At 45.6% G+C, this 25,922-nt stretch overlaps 1 protein-coding gene across 1 annotated transcript; it reads right to left on the reverse strand.

Moving 5' to 3' along the window:
- Positions 1 to 758: 758 nt before the first annotated feature.
- BMP3 (bone morphogenetic protein 3) lies at positions 759 to 24,167 on the reverse strand. The gene is made up of 4 exons (XM_037391834.1): positions 23,795 to 24,167; positions 12,284 to 13,194; positions 4,124 to 4,345; positions 759 to 4,009 (listed from the first exon to the last, which is right to left on the reverse strand). The coding sequence occupies exons 1-3, from the start codon at positions 24,165 to 24,167 to the stop codon at positions 4,154 to 4,156; spliced, it is 1,476 nt and encodes a 491-aa protein (XP_037247731.1). The 3' UTR covers positions 759 to 4,009; positions 4,124 to 4,153.
- Positions 24,168 to 25,922: the final 1,755 nt, after the last annotated feature.

Genomic DNA, 25,922 nt, shown 5'->3' on the forward strand with positions numbered 1-25,922 from the left:
TAACTACCATCCCTCTCAGCAGCAGTGATCAAAACATGAGGTAAGCCTGGAGCAGCTCCCTGAGCTGCAGAAGAAAATGCATCTGTAAGTTATGATCCTTAAAGTGCCAGGCACCTTTCTTTAAGTGCAACATGGGGGTTGAGAAAGCGGGGAAGGATGTACGGTATCGTCATGCCCAAGACAGGCTCTCCTGCCCATCCATCCATAATCATGTGCAGCTGTGACCTGCCTTCCTTGACCCGTTATATCCCTGTGGCTTGGGAACCCAGGCTACCTCCAGGCAAGAGGGCAGGATATTACTCTGAGACCCCAACGCAAAGTTACCTGCTGGGTTGGGCTGGCAGGGAACAATCAAGCAGTCAGAGGCACCCAAAAATCCCTCGGAGTCAGGGTCCCCGCTCTCACCACACTCTTGTAATGAGAGGCAAGACATTATTTCAAGCAGGAGAGCTCTTGCTGGGGCAAGTCATGCCATACCTGGAGGGCAGGTACCTGCCCACCGACACCTCTGGGCCTTCAATCAGGCCTGGTAACCTCAGCAGCTTCTTAACTGTCATACTAGCTAACCTTTAACTGAATCCATAGCACCCACTCCCTCACCACTCTGTACTTTGCTCTGTAAAGATGATCTCTGTTTGAATGGCCTTTGCAAACAACCACTCGAGATGGATGCATTTCCAGAGAACATGCACACAGAAAGCAGCAAGAACTTTTATGGTCTTGGAAAGATCTGAGTACCACACAGGAAAAAAAATGGATTTTCATGTAAAAAGTGATTTTATTTTATATTTTCTCCAGAGTTCCTTGTGAAAATTTCCATTACTGAAGGGAAAAAAAAATACAAATCAGGCAAGCTTATACATCAGTAGTGAAACATGCCCTTCACAGTGTGGCCGTGATCTGTCCTTGCAAGCCTGACTACAGTTCTAGCATTTCACCTTTGAAACAATAGAGAAAACTGTACTGTCTGAAGAGCACTGAGATAAAGAAGGAACCATTAACAGAACAAGATGGCCACAGATATAAAATAAATTAAAAGCATTTGTAAAAGTTTCTTTTCATATACAAAATAACTTTTCTTTTCCGGGGGTAATTTTTATTTTTTTAAATTGACATTGTCTGTACAAAGATTAACCTTTCAACAGAAACATTTAAAAGGTCTGTTTTTACAAGGAGAAATGGGTTGCTAAACAAAACGTCAGTCTCCCGCACACTGCTGAGCCTCTCCACAGATACCAGTGCACAAAGCTTTTGGGCCAGCCCTGTGGCGGAGCACAGTCATTTGCAACCCCAGGGCTGCTCAGCACCTCATGAAAGGCGCTCTGCTCCTTGCAAGTTCAGGGCCCCCAGACAAAGGAAAAAAGAAGAGCCTGCCTTGTGACCCTGTTCAGCGGAACAGGATCATTAGTTCTAGTGGGCAATTCTCCTGGGCCAAGGTACCACATTGCAAGTTTTATTTTGCACTCTCTATTTTGCACACTTACCGTGAGATTCCCTATTCAGCCTCCAGGAGCGGGATTTTCAAGAGCTCTCTGCAGCTGCCTCCTCACAGTCTGCTCCTCACTGGGGACTTTGCTCCCAGAAGAGCCTATCTGAAGAGCGAGCCTGCCCAGCTCAAGACATTCTCCTGCCCATCTTCTGAGCCAGGCATAAAAATTAATGTGCAGGCATCAGATACTATGTAAGTAGATGGGAAGCAGAGCCATTTATCAATAAATAGTATTTAAAAAACCAGAACAGTGGGAAAAGCCCCCTGTGCTGATCTGAGATTAAAATGGTGATTAATAACATGAATTGGAAATTATTTTGAGGTCCCTACTAATACAATATATACAGAAATAATTGCCTGTGTGATTAATACATTACTGATGCAAGACATGGGTTTATGTAGAAAGTTTCATTTACAGATACAAATGCAAAACAAGTCGTGGGCATAAAATGTCTCACTTCTACGTGGCTAATCGAAGAGAACACTCTTAGCTTAGAGTTGGAAGAGGCAGATCACATTTTACGTGGAAGACTGTACCTATTCTACACGATATGGTTCATGAAAAAGTCTGCCTGTATCCCAGTGAAAGCCAAGCATAACATATTCATGTTTGTTTTCAGGTGATGCATTTAAGGCCACTTCCAGGCTGTCTCATTACAGCACTGGAAAGCATTGCCTGTAGCCTCAAACCCGGCTTCAGTCCCAGGGAGCGACTCAGAGCATGGCTGCCCAGACTGCTGTGCCAGCAAAACACCTGTATTTAGTTAGTGCCTCTGTTCTGCAGTGCAAAAGTTGGGAAGCTGGGCTGCCGACATCCTATTCTGATCTGGGTAACTCTGCTAACATCCAAGGGGTGGGCCAGGGTGCATCCGACCTCTGCACTCTCCTCTGAGGAGCCCCGCTCCTGGCACTGCTTGTGATGGACACTGTTCACAAACTGAGCTGTGTTTGGCTCAGGCCCATCCTTCTGCCCAAGAGCCAGCCACTCCCAATTCAGCCCACCAAGTGGGAGGCTGGGGCTCAGCGATTCCTCACTTTATAGGGTCCCCATTCCCCCAGAATTTTCCTGGGGGACTGACTGCCCTTCTCTGAGGCAGCAGCCTCATTTGCAGCAGGATAACCCCCCCCATCCCTCCTGAGGGGTCACGATGGCACCACTGACCAAAAAAAAAGTCAATGACTGAGTGTTTAAACTAGCCTCAAATAGCTGTGAAGCTGCAAGAAGGCATTTATGTAGGAAAACTGTCGTCACCTTCAATATGCTAAGGAATTGCTGACTCCAGAGTAGAGAATTTAACTCTCTTGATGATGGGGAATTAATTTATTCCCTATGAATATCTGCTCTTTAACTACACTATTTCAGAGAGTCAGTTACAGAGGTAACTTACGGAAAAGGCTGTTTGACCTTTACTCTTAGCGCAAACTAAAACATCGCTCCTGTCAGCCAAAAGTGCTTCAAAAAGCATCACCCTCTACGTATTGTGCTGCTGGAAATGGCACCAGGGTTCTGTCTAAAGTACTTCTGTGAACATTTACTCCATAGCACAAAAACCTTTTTGCAGCTGTGCCTGAGATTGATTGGATGTTTTCTTTCCTGCTTGTAGTTTCTCAAATGAATTTTTAAAAGACATCTTAAACTGACAGCATAGGTACAACAAATTTCATTTTCAGGAATGTGAACTGAGATAAGGAGGGGAAATCTACTATCTGATTAATTTAACAATCAAAACTCACCAACCAGAGGCAGTTTTGATCACATAGTTATAGTGAATGCCTACAGATAAGAATTATGCACCAAATAATTTCAGTTTAGGAATCAACTACCATGATTTACTCACAGATTTTTTGCAACTATGTTCTAGAATTGTGTTGAGAACAAGTCACTCAGCTGCTTCACTGAGTGTGATACTTTCATACCCTTGGCCTGCTGCGTTTCTACAGTGGCACTGAGAGAAAACTCTTCATTTCTGAGGTACTGCAATTATGCACACAGCAATGTGTTCTGTGTTCTTCCAACCAAGGATACTGACATCTAATAAGCTGAATTATGAACCCTATGTCAATGAAAATGAATACACACAGGCTATCGGTGAGATGTCCTACCAAGAAGATAGATGTGTAAGTTGGATTGTCAAAGGCTCTTAGGATGTCAGATTTGTTTTTCTTCCTTGCTGCACTACTCAATAACCTAAGGCAGAAAGCTTAGTTTTAACATGAAGAATAGTACATTTCTAATCTCCTTCCCCATCAGTCACCATAAGAACGGAGATAAAAATTAACAGCTACTGCTGCTTCCAGAATCTTGCACAAAAATAAATCAGTATGTCCTTCTGGCAGTCTCAAAAATCTTGAAGAGTCTTCTGCAAATTCCTCTTTCATCTCTCAATTTCGACAGAAACAGTCAGTCCCCACTGCCAAAACTTGTGTCTCCGTCAAATTCAGAGATGAACGAAGTTTGTATTCTCCTTCCTTGGAAATGCTATTTGGTTTCCATTCCATTTCCATCCTCACTGTTTGGATCTGTTTAAATTTGTTGGTTTGTTTATTGTCCAAAGGAAATGCATTGGCAGTGCAAACAAGTAGGTATGATGAAACACCTCCCCCCCACCCCTGCCCCAAACAGCAAGTGATTACCTCAGCATTTCAAAAGGGTCTCCTGAGATGTTATCTGCACGCACAGGATTCCACTGTCATGTTGGGGTACACCTTAAGAACCACGTTTTTATTTTCGTCAAAGAATAAGATACTAAGAGAAGACATTTTGTCAGGAACGCAGCAAGGCTCGGGAATGCCTGGGATGACCCCGACGGCTCTCACTATGCTCTGGATGGTGGCATGGTTGGATGGCTTCAAGGCCTGCAAGAGAAAGATACAGCAGAAAATGTAACTGCACCCATGTTAGAATGGACCCAGATATTCTAGAACAAAACGGGTTCCTTGAAGAAGGGCCCTGTGGAGAGCCCACGCCTGTGGGGACAGCTAATCTGTCTTCTACACAACCATTTCCGGTTGTCACCATAGCTGTTCTGAACCAGCAGCAGGGAATGCAAATCTGGCCTGGTTCTTTTGACCACTGGATGCAAATGTTGCTCCACCACTTTCAGCTCAAGCATCTTTCTGGGGGCAGGGGCTTGGACTCTCCCTGGGATGTGCCTTCCCAGGAAAATGCCCAGGCCAGTGGACCTTGCAGCAAGGTGTACCTATAGGTCAAGGTAGTCTCTTCTGAGAGAATTAAGTTACATGTGGGCTGCGATTTAGTCCCGAAACTTATTCAGCTGGGAGGGAGGCAGTCAGTGTGCTAGCAGGCCAAGTCATTAGGGAAGTGAAAGAAATGTAATTTGTAGGCTGGGAAGTCTGGCTGGTGGAATGCTAGGAAAAACAAAAGGGGGTAAAACGCATGCAGATGAGAGAATTCAAGTACTTTATGCCACGATGCTAACTGTTACAGTTTGTTCTCGTGTACGGTTAGGTTGTTTTGCTTGTTCTTCCATGCCAAATCACTTCTTGTTTGTAGTATACACCTTCAGTGACATTGCCAGTAACTGACCCTCCAAATCCTGTGTCAGTTGTTCCTCATATTAAGGTGACATTTTTCTCCAAAGGACAAAGTTTCCTGGATTTATACCCACGTAAATAGGATCACACTTTGGTTTGATATGAACAAAAAGCAAATCTGACCAGTGAGATAACTGTATTTCTTCACAAAACCAGAATACATTAATACCCTCATAAAAATAATAATGAATATATTCATAGAAATGAAAAATACTAAGCTTTACCTCTTAACCCTCAAACCATTCCAAATCCAAGCATCTGTATGAAGATGGGTGAGCAAGAAAAACACACAAGATGCAGGTTTTAGCCAGAGACTTTTGATTTTGTAAGAGTGAAATTTTAACAATGCATATTAGAGCTCTTTTAATACATAGAACCTGGGAATCACACAGTACAATATGCTCAGTCAGGTGCCACCGAGAAATAGAAAGAACAAGATCGCTTGGGCCAAACTGCTGTGACAAGCAATTTGTTTGGGGAAAAATGAGTCTTAAGGGTTCACCTACCCAAGGTGAAAGTCTTAATGACCTTGCATGCAAAAAGCACAGGAATAACTGTGAGATTCCAGTTCAGTGTATTGTTTGTGTAGCATGTTAGTACATTTAAGAGCAACTGCTTCCAATTCTGCTGGCAATACACACGATGTCTAACTTGTCCCTACTGACGGTAGCATAGCTTACAGCTAATGCCAGCTGTATTTTCCTTCCTTCTCATGGAGACAGCTGTTCCCTGAATTCTGACAGAAATGGATCAGAATGGACTTTTTCTGTATCATATTGTTGAAACTGATCTCAAAAGAGAACTGCAACCATTTGACACAGAAGTGAACAGGATTCACTGGGGAGCGTTCGTCTCTTCTTTATGTACATGTCAGACATAATTTGAATGTTTTTCTTCTTTTCACGAGGAACTTATTTTGTCTGCAGGAAGGCTGAGCAACAAATGGTGCCAATCCTACACATCCCTTGCTAAATGCAGACATTACACAGAGCTTAACCTTTTTCCCCTGTTGCTGTTTGTTTACTATCATAGCTCATCAGATGAATGAGATGCAGGGCTGTGGTGATATTGTGTTTAAAATACAAATGCAAAGCTTGTCACATCACCCTCATAATGGTCGTAGACTTTCCCAGCACGGTTACAAAGATATTACTCTCCATCTAGGTAGCTGATTTCAAGACAGACATTTCTGTGTGCTTGTTTTGAATTCAAGAGTATCTATACTCCTCAGCAGTAGTTGATAGTGAGACAAAAATGTCTTAGATTAGCACACAACGCAGATTTCTTATCATTGCTGTCTGCAAAAGGAAGTGAAGGCTCCGGTAGCATCCAGGCTTGTCTCCTTACTCAGCCGTAGTGCAGCACTCTCCACAGGAGAGAAATGGGAGCCAAACAGACCTCCTGAGCCTGCTGATCAGACATCAAAAGGTAGAACATCTATCGAGATCCGATTTCCCACTGCCAGTAGCAGTGGAATTAAAAACAGGCCTCCACATATGCTGTGTTAAGGTCTCATTAGAAACCCTTCCCCTTCAGATATGGAATCCATACCACTAAAACACTAAATTGCACAGAACCAATTTCAAGCATTGCCTTGGTTGTTGGTTGGAATAGCTCAGATACATTCAGTCACTGTATGCTACAAGAAATATCTCTTGTATTTTGTACCTTTGATACAGGTATTGTACAATACAGAAAATTCTCCGTACTGACTTGAAGTCTGTCTTGGATGCCTGCCCCTGGCCCTTAAGGCATGCTCTTGAGGACAAACAGCCTTGGCGTTAACTCTGCTTCTGCCAGTGGGAATTTAACTGTGATCAAAGTAAAATCCAAAGGCATGCACTTCTCAGAAAGCTGAAATCCCCCTTGGAGTACTGAACTGGTGTAACGCCCTGACCGAGGAGGGTGAGTTAGGCTGCTGCCTGCGGGCCACCTACACTCTGTCCAGCACGTGGTCACGAAAAGCAGGCAGAGACTTTCTTTTAGGAGGGGAAAAGCAGGGGAGGGCCAGAGGATTGGTGGGAGGAAAAAGTGCTGAGCTGACTCCAAACTGCCAAATTTGTGAATGAGTCCAGCTGTGGCTCAAGCTGCACCTGCTAAGCTGCACACATCCTTGGGAGACTTGCTGCCCTGTTGAATTTCATTAGGGATGTATTATGAGCAGGGCAAAAGATGTCTGTTACAAGCTTTCATTCCTGACCTGGGAGAGGGTCTGCCTGGCCTGTACACTCTGTGGCATTACACAAGCCCAACACATAGCAGTCAAAGGGCCTAACTGAAATCAGGGAAAGGGCAAGGCCAGAAAATTTGAGTGGAAAGGGGAGGAGGGGGAAGAGGCACATCTGTTCATAATTACCCAACAGGTCATCAAGTTTAGGAGCTTGCCCTCAGCAAGGGAACATTATATACCCATAGGTACAGATTAGTTTGTTATTGCCTGACAGTTAGAGTGTCCTTTTGCAAACACCGTCTTATTAGTAGCACCAGATATAACACATGGCTCAAGAGTAAGACACGGGTCTGGAAGATGCTCACTTCCCCTTTTTATGTAATTTAGCTTTTCACTTGCTTTGGAAAACAAGGTCGTTTTCGTTTCCGTGATTTAAAAAGTGCATAAAAGGAACAATTTGGATTCCAGCATGGACAGAAATCTACCAATTGCTGTCAGGGAACCACACACAATGTGTTTCAGTAACCTGCTCTCTTAACAAATTAGCTCACTCTGCAGTACATGGCAGCAAATATTCAGCTTTGCAGTGACTGAAGAACTATAATGCACTGCTGCTGTAATTCTTCACCCAACCGAGTTAAGAAGAGTTTCACACAGAAAGTTCAGATTACACCTTTCAGCAGGAATTTGTAGAAGAAAACCAGCATCCTGGTTACGGCCTCACAGGCCTGCACTACAGGCTTAGTTCATGGCACTCAGACCTTCTTCTTCATGTCAACGCAGTCATTTACATTCTGTCCTTTATTTGCATACCCATCTCTCCTGTTTATTTCTCACCTTTTTTCTATTATAAGCTTTTTCCAGGGCAGGGATCACTTCTGATAGCACGTACTGGCAGAGGGGTGAAGAGGAGGAGAAATAACACTCCTGTGGGACTGCTAGACTCAATTACTGTGAGAACAGTAGGCCATACCGCAAGTCTACTTATCAGAGGAGATGGAGTTAAACTACAACATCTCAGAGGCCGATGCTACTATCCACAGGAAATTAGAACCTGAATTTGGCAGAAAAAAATTTGGCTGCACACATCTGAAAATCTTCTGATGCAGAGTGTAATACCTCAAGCGAATTACCCAAAGATGAACAACTTGCAGGCAAAGCTGGAACTCCTCTTTCACCCAAGCAATACCTGTTAACCACTGTGTGCACTGTTTGTACCTCTCTGTGATGCTCTGGAGTGTCAAACATAAGTTTAAACTTTGTTTTGCCTCTTTGGAACTACTGGTACTGAATTAATCTTGGGACGTTTTACTTGCAGAAGCATTTGTATGGCTCACTGTATTTCTTTCCACAGGTTTGAAGTTACTCTGGGAACTAAGCCCTGAGTTTATGGAGCATGTTAGGGAATTTCCAGTTGCAGGTGCTAACAAAGGCTCTGTGTGAGGAATAGGAACCTTCTTATTACAGTGCTTCTTTATCATTACTTTTCGTTTCTGAGAGTTTATCTCCATGAATATACATTACGCTTTCTGCTGCTGGAAAATCTGTCTTCTCAAAGTCTGACCTCGACTCTTAACGAGAGACTTCTGTCTTAAATTCATTTCCTATCAGCTCTCAGCAGGATTAGATTTCACTCGGAGCAAGGAGAGATCAGTAACAAGGGCTTCTAAAAACACCACATCCAAAAGTTTTTTTGAGAACATCTTTTTTCTTGAGCATGCACATTATTGAGCAATCTGAGTTTCAATCCAGACTGTAGGAGCTACAGGCAAAGGAGGGTTCTTCCCAGTCTCTGCATCAGGCACTGGCTAACCCTGAAATATATGCTACCTGTTGACTATTAAAAGAGAGCTTTTCTGCCTCAGAAAGTAGAAACGTATTTTGCATGCCTACCAAATGTAAAAAAAACCCCACAAACACAACATCTCTAGCCACTGGGTTGAAACTGTTACTCTCTAGCAAGTGCTAGATCCTGGGAGTTCATCAGCACCTCAACTATCACCTACTTTGAGAGCCAAGAAAGCCAGACCTGATAACCTTAGGAAACGTGAACCTAAACATTTCTGGACTTATAAGACACTATCAAGACTTTCTTAGAAGCTGCTATGCTGCCCCACTGCTCTGATCATCAGAAATACCAGGAACTTGACTGAAATGGTCTTCCAGTAGCATTGAATGTCCAACATGTACTTGACTCTTTGCTTTGTTTCATTTCTAATGCTGATGGTAGCCCGTAGCAGGTGTCTTATTTTAAGTGAAGAATATTTCAGGGGCCATGACCAGCTGAGCTGGAGACACTTTTTTTTTTTTTTTTTTTTTGCATTCCTTCATTCCTTTGAACCAAAGTACTTTTAACTCTTCTGGTTTAAGTTTCATTTTCTCCTAAACAAGAATCAGAGCACTGCTCTTTTATGGTCAGGATAAGGTTTTTATAACTAAAGCTGCAAACAGAAATGCTAACCCAGTGTCGCATTAAAGGAGAATGGGGTAATTTAGCAGGAAACACACCCACCCACCCACCGCCTTCCAACTCTGTCACTGAGGTAAGAGGTTGGGTGCAGCTAGGGTTAAATTCTAGGTGATGTCAAATTTACCGCTATCAGTCCAGTCACGTTTAACATGTATATTAAACTACCACGGGTCTGGATACACTGATAGCAGTCTGCACTGCCAGTCCAGTCATGCTCATGAACTAGCACGGCTACACCTTAGGGCACGGTTGTGTTCAATGAGAAACTGTTGATGACCAGCTACTTAACAGCACAGTTTTATTAGCAACAGATAGACAAGTTCTTTGGATTGCCAGTGATAGTGACTGTTTGCAAAAAGGCACGTGCAAGTAAAATATTGTAAAGTCTAAAATGCGTGGAAAAGTTACAACAATACAGCCTGGCTACAAATATTAAAAAGTAACTCTCTAGAGATATTTCTAAGCTTCCCAAAGAAGGACTTAGTTTAAGTCTCACCCAAGGCGTCCCAAGTCGGGGAGAAGCAAGGCTCAGCCTGTCGGCTGGTCCCAGAAGTCAGTCTTGGTGGCGTCTTCCCTTCACTTGTTCTCAGTGGTGTTTTCCCCACTTGTCCCCTCATTCGTTCACTTTTTATACTCTTCTTACTCTCAGGTAGAGCTTCAGTGACTCTAGTCTTACATTCCTTTATTATGATTGGTGTAAAATTCTCTTGCTTTCATTTAAAGGTACAGTTCATTTTAAATTTACTGTGCATGCTCCCTGAGCAGGGGATTCACTCTCTTTGGGGGGGTCATTTGAGTAGGAGGTCCGATCTCCCACTACCACAATTATTTTACCCTAGCATCCTTGAGTTTTATCTCTTCAGCAGTTTGCTTTCTTTTAGCATTTAGTATGTCCTTGTTAGAAAGCTTATCTTTTCTTTGAAGTGCTAAAGGAGCCTAGTTCCTGACCATCTCTCGCAGATAATGAGCCTCTTGCTTGGTCTTTGCCACAGTTGTTGGCCCAGCAACAGACATCTTCTCATATATTTTGCAGCCGCTATTCAGCTTATTGGCTGTACGGTACCGTCACATTCCCAGTCCTGCAGGGAGTACAGCAGAGCCTGGCCGCGGTGTCTCCACTCCGTTCCACCCTCCACTGCTCCTCTAGGATAGCAGGTTGTATGATTTTAGGGAACTGTGGTGACGTAGATTCTGTGCATGCCAACTGTTCGAAAGTGGCAACTGTATTTTTCCCTAAAGGGTTGTTATAATATTAGATCTGTAATTCCCCCCTCCAAGCAATTGTACAACACCCAGTCTTAAGCAGAGGGTTACAGCAATCATTTTTGTAATTTACATGTCCTTAAAGCTAGAACGGAAGAAGTCCAGGTCCGGCGCTTTTAGAATTTCTAACCTGCATACCAAGTTACTGGTTTGACAGAGCACGGTTCCCATCAACAATAAAGTAAAAGGCTCAATGTGATGTATTCAAGGGTAATGTGAATGGTCAGGAATGACAGGTATCTCTTCCTGTTCCCTTTCATTTTCTCCTTTGATCCGAAACCTGAAAGCCTGCCATTGCAGTTGGAGGTAGTCAGGTAAGACTCTCTTTCAAAGAGAGACTCCTGCCTTCCTCAGCTTGCTTCCTCTGGGCTCCATCCCCTTCAGTACATTTCCCCACTTGTAATTTTCAAAGGGTGACTCCCTTGGGTCCTTAAGCCACCAAAACGCCACATAAATTTCAGAACTGACTGCTAAAGTTTTGCTGAGGCAGAAATAAAGTTTCCTGAATGTGAGGTTATGGTGGAACCAAAAGCCCCACCTCTACTGACATGTCCCATAGGCATTATTTCTGCGTACCCCTCATTTCAAGCCAGTCTCAAATACTGCATCCTACTTTCAGGTTTCAGTAGACTCCAGGGGAGGTCCATGCTGCTAATAATGACAGCGGGCATTTGCTTTCAAAGAGCTGAATTCATCCACCAAAGTCACAGGCCTCAAAGCACATCACCCTTTCTCGCTATCTGCATGCAACCATCTCACACAATCCAGAGAGTATTTCAAAAGTCAGTGGGCTGGAATCCATTGCTTTTGGATCCACTTGGTCTGTCATAGAAGTTTGACTCTTGCTTACACTTAGAGCTTCCCAACCACTCCCATAGCTCCACAGAGTCTCTATGTCATCGTGACAGTCATAGCTCATGAGGCACACATTTTTTCCTGGAGTGTGCCATGCTGACCAACACCAGCATGGGTCTGGCAGCAAAGACTCCTTTGAGGCATGATGACTACTGTTTAATAAGCACTTTTCTGGATCTGGCTCGTATTATGTTTATTAGACAGGTTAATAACAAGTTCACACATCATAAGCACTATTCAGGAAATGTTTTATGGCAATTTGGGTTCTGGACAAAAAAGTGACTAATTTTTTTTTAATTACCTTTACAAGCCTGTCTTTTTACTAGCTGTCCAACCACCACTCCTTGCAGCACGAGACAAAGATATCACTTATTTACTAGATCTGAACATGTAAGAGGTAACCAGCTGCCTTTTACTGACACAGGAGAGAAAATGCATAGTTTACAGTAATAGACAGTGCAAAAGAATCAATAGACTGTACCTTTGGAATTGGAAACTGGCATTCCCCCGAGCAGTAATAGGCATCGAAGGATTTAGGGGAAATAATCCACTCGCTCCAGCCGATGTCTGCAAAATCCACCTTGAGATAGCGCCGGGCGCAATACCTTGGCTCATTCCACTGCTTCCTCCTTGCCTTCTTCAGTGTTTGCTCATCGAACTGGAGAGTCTGGCTCTTCTGGTGATGATTCTTCCTCTGCTTTTTCTTACTCTTTGCCCTCTCTGCTAACCGCGGCTGGAAGGTTTTGTAGGGCTTTCTGTCTTCCCATCTCTCATCCTCATTGTACTGGTACTCAGCTCCTGGAAGCTCATTATTCTGCAATGGCAACAGGATGTTTGCAGAGCGTTTTCGCCGCCACCTCCTAAGGCTGCTCTTCACGTGGTTTTCTGGCCTGGGAAAAACCCTTGCCAGAGGATGATGGTGTCCTTGCAAACTAGAGACAACATTCTCTGGCTCTGAAATAGCAGAATCATTGGCGTAAACCAGAATGTAGGGTTCATAGTGAGAAGGTGCCCTTTCCCAGGGGTGATGGTGGGTCAGATCCATCCTGACACCGATCAGGAGTTTGTTGCTTTGTTTTGCTTCATGCAGGAGTTGAGTGATATCCTTCCACTGCCAGGAAAGGACATCCTGGTAAGCAGCAGAGACATTTATTGGGAAGCGTCCCAGGCTCCGAGTCCGGTTCCCTACAGAAGAAAAGGTCCAAACTGAAAGATGTATCTGATTTTCAGGTCTCCTGTGCCTGTGATGAGAACAGCCTTCAGACTGGGAACAGTTCCGCTTAGCGTGCAGCAGGTCACCAATATAGTAATACACCGAAGCTGACAAGATGTTTTCAGACTCAGTGAGCGATGTCAAGTTAAAAACGTACATCTCCTGGCTTTCAGAGCTCCCTAGAAGAAATACTTAGATAAGAATATAGACATTTCAAAATTATATAGAGAAAGGACTGAGCCCATTGCTTTCTAGGGTATACATTAAGTTCATGGGAAATTTTCACACAGTGCTGTGGGAATGGGTTTAGGCCACTATTCAGAAAAATAACCAAGCTAGTAAAATGATGGCCGTAAATCACACCCCTTTGATCTGGTTTCCTTGTAATACCTATCTCCATCCAGAAATACTCACACATTTAATATTGCTCCTCTGACTTCAGGAAACAAACTAGGTCACAGGAACACAGCTCAGTAACAGACGCACTAAGGACTTTCTCATGCAGAAATCTGAGCAATGCCATAATAAGCTTTTGCTCTTTTGTTTTCATTTTTCTGCAACATTGCCAAACCCCTCCCTCTCAAAATGCACTTAGGTGACTATGGCTGCTCTGTCCTGAGTGAAGAATCATCTTTCTGTATCAAAGACAGCTGGGACTTCAATGGGACATGAATGGCACTGAATCGTGCCTCAGTCCAGACCAAGCTGAAGCTGGAGAAAGGCTCACACTGGCTTTGCTAGGCACTGGACTGTCTGTAAACTTCCATTATCCTGTTGAGTCACAGCCTCGCTGGAAAGAAAAGATTTGCTTCCATACTAGTAGAGGCTTAATGTGGCAGTGAGGAGGAGGAAAAGCCTGGATTCAAACAGAGCACAATTCTCAGTGTTGGCACAGGTTTTGGAGTTGTACTGCCACATAAGTCACTTAAGCTCCCATCTCCAAGCCAAAAAAAAAAAAAAAAAGGCAAAAAAAAAAAAAAAAGCCTAGCTGGTTCCTTTACACCTTCCACTGTGATCCACTGTGATCCAGGCCTCACCTACAACACAGACTTCAAGGCCTGGATGGCACCTATTCTTAGCTTCTAAAGATTTCAAAGATACTCTTAAAGAGGGACTCAAACCCAGGTAACATTTGGTACAGCTATGTGTGTATATCAGGATGCAAAACAGGTAAGGAAACACAGAAAGCACTACGTATTTCAACAGCTAAATGAGAAGATAAATCCAAATCCTGTGCTACAAAGGATGTTTCCTCTCAGTATTAACCATTCCTCCATTACAGTAAGACCAACTTAGGGCCCCTCAAGTGGTCAGTGTCCTCTGCATGCACAACTGGGTCTTCATGACCCAGAGCCCTTTGCAACAGCAAGGTTAGAGTCAAGCACAGAAGGAAGCATAAAGTTACTGACAACAGCCTCGCATACAAAGAAGGAATGCGTCTCGCCTCTGAAGATGTGGGGAGAAGAAATACCAGGGCAGAATCACTGTTTAAACATTTTTAGGGCTTGGATGTCAGCTCTGGAGAAAGAGATGACTCACCATTTATAAAAAGCTAAAGACACACAAGCCGGTCTGACAGCTTTTTGGCTAAGCCAGATGCTAATCGTGACTGAAGACTCCCTCTAGAATAATTAGACCCAGGACTGCTTCAATTATACTGGGTAAATTTATTCATTCCATCTACGACACTTCATCAATTTTCATGCCAGTCAGAGTTAGAAAGTATTTACTAGCATAGCTGAAGGTAGGTGGACAGTACTTGAGCAAACCCAATAACCAAAAGACAGCCAGCCCACAATGTCTTGGATTTGGGGGGCAGTGGCAGTGGCAAAACGCACCCACTTGCCTGGCGCAGAGGGTAACAAGCCAAGGATAAACCTTCCTCATGGTTGGGATGTTACTGTATCATCAGGAGGGATGCAGGGGACAGCAGGGTTTCCACAGCTGTGAAATCAGAGAAGTCAACCTAACCACAGGCATCTTGCACAAACCCAAAGATGCACTCCTACCACAGGCTGATCTGTGAAAACAGATGGCCGGCTACTTTAATTAAAAGGATGCAACAGAAAGGCTTGGGCATAAGTTTAATTTTTATTTTAAAACTTTCTGCTTGGACTGCAGCTACATCTGCCCTTTCAGAGTGAAAGAAATACAGGCCTAAATGTGAAGGTACTGTTGAGAGCTATAAACCCAGGCTGTATGGAAAAGTCAAACATAGTAAAGCAAAGGTATGGTCTGCAGCCCCCCCAAAGGGCTAGAAACAACCCAACACATTAGGAAAACAAAGGAACACGGAGTTAAATGCTTCTTTGACATCATGGCAGGTCAAAACCCTCTCTGGAGGGTGAAGAGAATTCATAGTTCACAGAATTTTGTAAGAGCTTTGCTATTTCTTTTTTTTTAATTTGAAGCAATGACAAGCATAGAGGTGCTCACGGACTAGGAATAAGAGCCTCTCTGCTTCTACCCTCAAAATACTGTACTAAGTCCCCTGCCCAAGCAAGTGAAAACATAATTTCTGGTACTGATCTTTCAAAGATTGTGTCAGCTCTGTGTTCTGGGTGACATTCTGTGCTTCCAGCCTGCAATATCCCAACTGCTAATGCCATTCAGGTAAGTCCAGCAAAAGACTGTATTCTCCCTCCTCCCCCCCATTCCCACCCCAACAATCTAAATGGCCTCTTCTTCTAAACATTTTTTTTCTCATCAATATTTTAACTGATACACTAAAAAAGCAGGAATTAGTTTCACTGGGAAGAAGAACCCTTCTCCCCAATGTATCACATGCACTTCCTCATGCAGTTATGGAGAAAACAACATACAACATTTTCTCAGTGAAATGGGGCGGGGAAGGCCAAGTCCTTTATGGAAGACACCCTTGTTTACACATTCAGCCCAGCCTGATGGTGGATCACACAGGTAAGTTCCCAATAGCTGAAAACTGACATACCAAACCCAACCAGTTTCTAGCTATTAGTTATGCCTGGGGAACTAGATTTTCTCTGAATTCAATCCTACTTTTAATTGCTCAAGCCAAAACCAGCTGTTTATTACATTTGTACTAAGCACACACGAGGACCCGACCTCTGCTTGGTTTGCGATCGCGAATATAATACGGTTAATATGTAATTTGGCAGAGCACGAAGTACATCAGTCTTAGGAACCAGGATTTACGATGTCTCATAAGCACCCATTAAAGAAGTTATTATCTGAATCACTGTTGTATGTTGAATGGCAAGTGTTCATTTTAATTTTTAGTAAGAATTCCACTTAACAAATACTTCCTGTTCTAAATTGGCATATTGCAGCAGAACACAAACCAAGCTGCTTTTATTTGTAAAGAAACCCTAGATGGCGTGAAACAGACAGAGGAGGAATACATAGTTTTGATTAAAAGCAAAACCCAAGAGGCCCCTCTCAGCATGTAGCTGTACCCCCAAGATGGGTACTCACAGCAGGTGGTGCTATTTTCTCACTGAATGATCTCTGCGCTCAAATGACTCCAAGACTTTCTGTATTAGTCTGCAACATCATCTTGAAACTAATTACTAGTAGCCAGAACAGATATCTACAGATTCACTGGCTTCTGGCTCAGGAAAACCCAACCATGTGACCCAGGTTTCTGTCACCACTTAGGAACAGTGTCGAATACATCCGTCGTGTGATGGCAAAACCTGACTCTCAGGTGTGAGCAACGCACAGAAATGAGCATTCTCCAGGCCAGTCATTGCCCTTAAAAATAACAGACATTGAGGAAGATTCAGCTTTAGAATACCTCAGCTTTAGAATACCTACAAATGCACCCTTTCCTCAGGAAAATTTCATTTCGCTTAAATGAAACTTCCTCCTTAAACCCAGAGGACAGAAACTACTGAAAATCTGCCCCCACAATAATGTAGTTTAAACTATTAGCTGAGGACAGGAGCATAGTTTAAACTTTTCACCAGTGTCAGGAGGTGTCAAGGAGCACCTAACAAAAACTTCACTGTGATGTGGGAAGCTTTCCATAAGCCTCATCCAGCTTTCTCTACTGTCACCTGAAGTTTACTTACTGGTGTGAGCTGAGGCTTTAGTCTTTAGAATGACTTATGCTGGTAATTCCTCTAGTCTTTAGAATGACTTACACTGGTAATTCCTCTCATATAAATTTGACTGACTGATTTCTCCCTTCGCTAATCCCAAAAATACCCAAACAAAACCCCAAGCCAAATCCAAGTAGGGCTTTAATTCTAATACCTTGCTCAGTAAATGGTGTTTCGTAGAATGCAGCCATCAATGGCTCGGTGTTAAATGCAGGGCAGGAGAGGGCCAAACCACAGGGTGAAGTCCACCAACACCTGCTCAGCAGCCAGCAGAAAGAGGCAGAATGACTAAGCACAGCTAAGGCCTCTGGCCAGTTTTCCCTCTATGACAAGACCTTTAAAGTCTCAAAGGCAACAAGATCCTCTTGCAACAAAGCCCTCCATTGGTCTAGAAGCATCAAGTCATCTTCACAGGTGAAAGAAAGTCAAACACAGGCCCAGAAACCTATGCCCTAGAAGATCACAGCATCACAAAAGCTTTTTTCCTTATGTTTTCAGTATTGAACAAAACCGGTGAAAACAGCAGCTTTGCAGCAACTTTCTCTGCACTAGCTGCCTAGACAAGAAAAAGTCTGTTGCAGACACAGGCAATGATCCAATGCCAAAACATGACCTTTCAGAGGGATGCTGGACAGAAGGTCCCCCTCTGCCTGGGCTGGCTCTTAGGATACAGCAGTGCTGGGAAGATCTTATGAGCCCGGGGTGTCTCTGCCCCACAGGCAGCTGCTGCAGCAAACTCGCAGTCGGGTCCACCACCTTACTGCCTGGCAAGATTCTGTCCACGATCTCTGAGCAGCTGTAGTTGGTAAACCTCGCCTTTGTCTGCAGTGGTATACAATGCAATTCAGTGGCAACTCAGTATTATTTCAGCAGCAGTAACTTCCCTGGCTCACTTGATATGCCTCCCAATTCTGTGATTTCTATCCAAGCACCACTACTTGTGCTAAGTCTTTCAGTTCTTCCTCTCTGAGAATGAGTTCTGCTAGCTCAGCTTTGCTCTTTTGCAGTACAAGATATGAAGTGCAGAAGACTTCTCAGCAACGAAGTGCATAAGGACAAGAAGATTTAAGAGGAAACAAGCAAATGAAAAATAAGTGCAACAGAGCTACATGCAAGGAATACACTGCTACCTTCCAGATACTCTGAGGCCAGATTTTAACAGCAATCTCTGCTGCCCTTCAAGGAATCACTGTATGTTGCTGCCAGCCTGATGAGGAATTTTCAAGATCAAGCTCTGCATGACAGAGCTCTTTTGAACTGCAGTAGGTAAGACATAGCATCATTGCACTGTTGGTATCACTCACTTCTACAGCATAGAGCTTTGGAGCGGCAGCCACGAGTTAGGCAGAAAGGTACTTGACAAGGAAAACATCTTGTCATTTGTATTCGTGTAGGATACGATTTGGAAGGCACATGCAGTTAAACGGATAGGCTACAGATTTATTGGCCTCCTCAGCGCATATGGAAGTCGTTATTCGTCTGTGCACTCTTCCCTTGCTCAAACGAAACCCAGACACCAGTAGCACCACAGCAAAGCTTGTACTGGGACAGTGTCACTTCCCCAGTCTCCTGCACAAGTGACAGCTGAGCTCTCAGGGGTGTGAGGAGAGGGGAGGTACAGTCTCTCCAAGCCTCAAGCAGAAACGTCTTTATCACACAGGTGGTCACCCAGACGCCAAGTCAGGGTGTGACACCACTTGCTGTTCTGGGTATGAGAGATGCCAGCTTACTGAGAGCTCAACCCAGCTTGTAGCACTACGGTGGAGGTACTTGAACCCACCGAGTCTTCAGAGGCACGGCCCATGCTTCCTCACCTTCCTGCAATAACCCACAGCCATATGGATTGCCTGCTGCTGGCATTAAAGAGACATTTTAAGAAAAAGCAGTAGGTCTGTGGAGACTGACATCAGTGGCCTGAACAGATTCATGTTACGAGGGGCATTTCCAGGCATCAATAAGGTGGAACAAGTCTGTTAACATGTGGTGTGCGTACCTTTATAGAGGATGCAGTGGCATTCTTATGGACTGCCAAATCTAGCCCAAGGGTGAAAAAGGATGCAATAATGAGGACTATTTAGTTATATAGTCACCATGAGTCATCATTTCAATGAGATATTAAAGTTGTGTCCTTGTGCCAGTGCACAGTTAAGAATGTATTGGTGTTTCCATTGTAAAACTTTATTGTCATGGCTTCCATAGCCCAGCCTTAGAGAAGGTTTGCAGATTTGGGCCCAGCCTGCCCAAACCATAGCTCAACACCTTTCAGGTTCCCTCTGCCTGAAAACTACCAGGATGCTTCTGCTGCTGCTTGCATTTTCTTTATAGGGGTACAGCAAAAAAACCCAAAACCAAACAAACAACCCCCCCCAACTCTCACCATCTCCTGCTTGCATGTTTTTAAAGCTCTCATTATAGAAGACCCTTAATGTTACTAGAGCTCAAAGAGGCTAGAATTTGGCCCCTACTGGTTTTTGCAGACTGACGGTGGCTGGTGACTAGCCGGTTTCCCCATGCAGTACTTGGTTTCCTCTGTTTGCGTGGGCATTTCATACCACAACAAAGGAAAGTAAGGCGTTTTGAAAAGGAGGAGAACATAGTTCTTAAACCACAAGAATTGGCCTAGGGGCAGGTGTAATGCCTAAAATTGCTTGAAATTCAGTCAATAAAAAAGAGTTTAAAGTAATTTCTGACTGTATAACTTTACTACAACATCATTAGAGGGACCCTCCAATTAAAGTCGAGTTTTTTAAATGACTCATTTGCAAGACGTTCCTTTAGCGATGCTATGATCAAAAGTACTTTCAAAAGCAAACTGAAAGTCTTGCGTTTGAGGCTTTTATCTCTCCACTCTCATTTATTTATTGCATGCTCTATCTTTCCGCCAGGTCCTGAGCCTCTGAAGTTGTAGATGAGCACACCTCTATGGGGAGCACTGAAGGTAAGCAGATTTGTATCAGGTGAAGGTCTGGTCATTCAGCAGTTGTGCTAACTGGCAGGAGGAAAACAGTCGTGAGCAGAAACTGATCCACAGACTTGACTATAGTTTAACAGTACATTTGCCAGAATTGCCAAAGCGTTCAGCTCTTAACTCACGTATCGTCTGACCTTCTTCCTAGCTGTCTTTGTAGAGTCACAAGGGATGGAAGGAAAACCACGCACTGTTATGGTACCTGCAGATAAAGAACCGGAAAAGGCTCTGTCTTAGTATTTTTCCTGAAGTAGAGCTCACTGTGAGGCCTGGGCTAAGCAAGCTAAGGGCTGCTAGCATCATGCCAGAAACGTCCCACAATGACACAGCTGCCACAGAAATCACGGGCTGAAAGTCCTTTGACTCAAATATTTCTATTTATAGGAATAAATTAGAGCATTTAAGTCAATGAGAGAGGACAGTGCTGGAATATAACTAGATATACTGTGAATGATGTACATCCTTACTTCACTTGTGACAGATTTTGGGCCTGCAGTTTCTTTCAGCTTTGTCGTGGGCATCAAAGGTTCCTTTTTTGAATGATGCAAACTGAACAATTATGTTTTGAAATAATTTAGCAAGATTGACAGACAAGAATTTTGCCCAAACAGAAGATCACATGAACATTCATCAAAATCAAAGGCCAGAACCCCCAGTGCAAACAAAAAACCACATATAATTCAGCCTAATTGTGAAATCTGGTGCACAAGAAATTTCAGGGAAGTGTAGGATGGAAACTTCAGAGGTGCGTGCGCAGGGCTGAAGCCCTCATCCTATCCCCTTGGAGGACTGAGACACGGAAAGAGAAACTTGCATCTAACAGTTGTTAGGACACTTCTTTTGATTAATCATGTCTTAGTTCTTTCTTGTTGGCTGTCCATTGCAAGACCGCAGCTGCCACATGCAACACCAGTTTTCTTGGACTAGAAACAGGGATGAGTTTCAACAAATCCTAGCAGTTCTTGGTCTCATCACACAGCACTCTGTCTTAAAGGGGCTCAAAAATTTGTCTGGTGGCTTACCTAGGAGGTCTGGAAAAGGCCTTTGTTGTGTGCCGCAGAAGAGCCAGAAGCCCTCCAGGGGAAAAGCAAGAACAGAAAGGTTTCACAGCCACATTTGAGAGTTGTGTTGCAGAAAAGAAACAGGAAAATATATGGTTAAATTGCAAAATATATGGTCAAACTGCAAATGAAATCATTAGAGATGTCCTTCAAGGCCTCTTCCTGTAGATGCAGGAGAAATGGGCAGACACGTAGGGAAGTTCTGCTCATCATAGACAAAAAGCTGTCTCCTGAAGGGGCTGGCAGCAGGGATGGTAAAATGCACTGAAGGAGTAGTGACAACGTAATTTATTAATTTAACTGATGCAGCCACATTAGGGATAAGGGAAAGCCTGTGGGAGTCTGAAATTTGCATCCAAAGAGTTCAACAGTCAGAGCAGAGGATCCGGAAGCAAACTACTTGAAAGGGAAATACTGTGGATGCGCCGTTTCCATTGCAGGGCTGGGCAGGCAGTTGGGCACAAGGAAGAAGTCAGAAATCAGAAAAAGCCTTTTTGCAAAGCAGAAAAAGCCTTTTCACTTCCCCCCACCCCCACCCCAAAAAACATTTTATCTAAGGGTTTTCTGGAAATGCACTTTTCTGCCACCCATAAGCATACAAAATGAGCCACTGCCGCCTATGGTGAGAGAAAGACAACAGCTAACTGGTTAAATATTTTGTATAAATACTTACACAAGCATCAAAAACCCTATAACCACTTCCAATTTATTGCTTTGGCACTTGGAAAGTATTGCAGGAGGAGGAAAGGGATTAGTGAATAGTGTGTTTATAGGACTGCTGCCACCCAATGTCAAGTGAGAGTATAAATATAATCAGAAAGACCACAGAGATGAGATTTCAACCAAAGGCCTCTTAGGTTTAGAACAATAAATACCTTGAATCAGATACCCTTAAAGGAGCAAATATCACTCTGCTGAGGTTATACACACACACGCGGCTTTTTTTTTTTTATTATACCTTCCCCGCTTTCAGTGAGGAACTGCTTATTTCAGAACAAAGCAACATACATTAGACTTCATATTGCAAAAAAACAATCATGTTTAAAAGGCAAGAGAGTTCCTCTGTAGGAGCAGTAACTGGGGAGTACCAGCTCTCCATTCTCCAAAACCAGGGTATTTACGCCTCCAGCCTCTAAAGCCTCTCTCGTGGACAGAAATACTTGCAGTAACACATGATGGAGAACATTTGTAGGGCTGAATCCTAAGACACCAAAGCCATCCTATTATTCACAGTATTTGATCTCTGTGCAGAGCTATCCTGTAATAGACATTGTTGCCTTCGAATCATCAGAAGTAATGACTCGCAAAGAAACCTAAGGAAAGTCAGGCACCCAGCGCTCAGTTTTCTGGGAGAGGGAAGTAATCAATGCAGGCTGCTGAAACTCCCAGACAACACTCAGTTTTACTGAAAGATGTTTGTCCGTGAAAAAGCTGCTGGGTCAGTCCACCAGCAAAATGAAAAACAAAGAGACTGGCAAATCAGGCTGCAATGTACAGCATGACAGCTGTCATACAAACAGCAAGTTTTTGGGATGCAGTGGATTTGGAAAGCATATGCAGGCAAGGGTTGCAAGGGATTCTGGCATTTCCACTTAGCCCTTGCAGAGATAAGATGCACAAAAAGCAGAACAGTGGGATTGGGTGATAGAGCACCAAGACAGTGCCATCTTCCCTTCCTGCTAGGACACAGTTCTTTTGGGATGCTGCCATGTGAAATATATGCTCCCCTCCCCTGCCCTTAATGAAAAACGACTTTACATTTTCATAAAGGTACCTGTGCATGCCAGCCTGTAATCACGGGGAGATCCAAGTGCCACCGCCTAAGACGCTGAGATGCAGTATTTACCAAGCACAGATTATGCTTCAACTAAACTCATTTGCCACTGCCCCAACTGCGAGTACTGTCACCAAGGTGTCAGAATCTGTGTACTCTGTAGACAGTCTAAAGGATCGCCAAGCCATGTTATTGCTTTCTCGCATGCAAATCAGCCCTTGGTTTCAACAGAAGCTACACATGCAAAACACCATTAAAAGGAGACTCCAGAGGGGATACGTCAATTACTCTACTTCCCTCATATGGTACTCAGATACCATACGGCAGAGACGCTGCATACAGAGTTGAAGAGATAAGCCAGTAATTGTTACATGGGAGACAACATAAACATTCTACCCCAAAACGCACGACGGTTGCTGCAGGAAGCGTTACTTTTCTAAGCCTCCTCTCATCTTCTTCCCTACAGCAAGGTCCCTGGGCACTCGAACGGACACGCAGCTCAACGAGGCAGGCTGGGCACCGCTCACAGGGGTACGACCGGACCGTTCCCTTCGGGAAGCCCATTTGCCTGCACAGCGGTACCCCACAGCGAGCCGCTCGGGCGGCCGGGTGAGCCCAGCCCGCGGGGCGGCCGCGGTCCCCCAGCCCAGCGCCCTGTCCCGGCTCCGCTCGGCGCGCCCGCAGCCGGGATCCGCCAGCCCCGGGGGAGCGACCGGGGCAGGGGCAGCCGCGTCGGGGGGCTCCGGCGGGCAGCCCCGGCCCCGCTGCCGGCCGGGGGCGGCTCCCGCCCCCTCCGCGCCGCCCTCGCAACGGAGCCGCGGCGATGCGGGCATCTCTCCGGGGCCCCGCGGCGGGGCCCACCGCCGCCCACCCCCGCCGCGCCCTGGGACTCACCTGCCGGCAGCGGGCGGAAGCCGCGCACCGTGTTGCCGCGGCGGAGGTGCAGCCCGGGCTGCCCCGGCGGGTCCTGGGGCCGCGGCGCCGCCGCCCGCCCCCCGCTGTACTGGTCGTAGAGCCGCAGCATGTGCTCCGAGACCTTGTCCCCCGGCCGCGGGCGCTCCGGCGGCCGCCGCCGCTCCTCCTGCCCCGGCCGCTGCCCCGGGCTGTAGTCACCTGCCGCCGCCCTCGCCCGGCCTCCCCGCACAGCGGCCGGGGCTGCCCGCCGCCGCAGCCCGCCGCAGCGAGCCTTCAGCGCGTCCCCCAGCGCCAGGCAGAGGCAGCCCCAGCCCAGGCACAGGCACAGCACCCAGCGGGTGGATGCCGCCATCCCGCCCCTCCGACCCGGCTGGGCGGGCTCCGGGGTCCCCCTCGTCCTGGCTGCCCCGGCCAGCAAGGCAGGCGAGACCCGGACCCCCAACGAAGTTTGTTTCGGCCAGATGCTACCCCCGGCGGCGACGGGTGCGGACGGGGCTGCGCTAAAAATCGCGGACGCGGTCTCGTCTGGTTTTTTGAAGAGGGGCGGAGGAGGAAGGGGGAAAAAGGAAAAAAAGAAGAAAATTAAAAAAAGAACAAAGTGGGGTGGAGGAAAGCGCCGCGGTGTAAACCGCCCGTCCTTCCCGGCGCTGGCAGCGAAGGTGTTTATCGCCCTTGCAGCGCAGGTTGTTTTTTGGCGAGAGGTGGAGGTGCTGCTCCCCCGCAGCTGGATGCTCGCTCCCGCCCGGCCCGTGCGGCCGCAGCCCGGCCGAGTCTCCGCGGGGCGTGTGCGCGGATGTGCGCGTGCGAGCGAGTGCGAGCCGCGGCGCGCGCCGGGGCTGATCCGTGCGAGCCGCAGCCAATCGCGCCGCCTGCTCCTGCGGCCCCGGCTGCTAGCAAGAGGCAAAGCGAAGGGGAAACCTCCACCCAAAGGAAAGCGAGCACAAACGCAGAGACAGAGGGAGCCTTGACTCTGGAAAGTCAATCACTGGCACCGAATGCGGCCCTGGGGGCAGCCAAGGAATAGGGTGGCGGGATGTCCCCCTTCCCACCTCCAGTCAGCCTCTTCCAAAGGCAGTATAGTAACATGGTTGCAGTAAAACAAAAATCGCGAGTCAAACCACACTCTTGCCTTCTCCCCTCGAAAATTTTAAGCCTTGGCTGAACTCAGAGCACCGTGCATGTCAGGCGGGTGGAAGGGATGCTAACTGGGCTGCGATGGGGCTCAGCTCACCTCTCCTGAGGGCCGGCCATCCTCGGTGCACTCCGCTTCCTCCTCTGTCACCCTCCAAGCCGGCCAGGGCTGGCAGGTGTCCCTAGCAGCCTGGAGCCCACGGGAAGGGACGTGCACCATGCCCACGTCCAAGGAGGACAGACCCTCTCAGGCACGTAACCCTTCTGTGAGCTGCATGGGGAATCCTGTGCGTCAGGACTCCTCCACTACAGCAGGGCACAGCCAGGTAGGTGTTCCTTGCCTGGAAGAGAGGATTTCATGTGCCTCCCCCCTTTGCTGCTTTTCACCACCAAAAGGCCAGAAACATCTCACTCCCCTTTCCAGTGCCAGAGCAGCAGACAACACCCCACTGGGTATGTAATGCCATCCCTTCCAAAGTAATGCTTTGCAACAGAAAAGGTGCCTTACCTTGTATACCTGGGTGGTGGTGGTGGGGACACAGGAGGGGGAAGAGACGCTTACGGCATTTTCACAGTTTGTAAATATGTTGGTCCACAAGAATGACTTAATTTCTAACCTGAAGAAGGGAAATAAGAACATTGGCTTCCAGAATAGTATATGGTGCTTAGCACACATTATTTCCAGCATGGAGCATTCACATTTTCAATGGGCTACAGAAAGTGTATCATTATCAAGCACTAAATATAACACTAAAATACATCATGTATTGGAGGGTGAACTTGCCTTGCAAATTCCACTGAATTTGGGATCGGCAACAAATATGTTAAACAGTTTTAATATGCCCATCTGTAACTACAAAAGGCAAGTGCCTACTGGCAGGTAGGAAAGAAAGAAGATTTTCAAAAGATTGTTACATGCTTCTATATTTGAGTACTCAAATACAGCATCTCATTTTCAAACACTTTTGAGGTATCA

This window comes from Falco rusticolus, chromosome 1 (genome assembly GCF_015220075.1).
Source record: "Falco rusticolus isolate bFalRus1 chromosome 1, bFalRus1.pri, whole genome shotgun sequence".
NCBI classification, from domain to species: domain Eukaryota; kingdom Metazoa; phylum Chordata; class Aves; order Falconiformes; family Falconidae; genus Falco; species Falco rusticolus.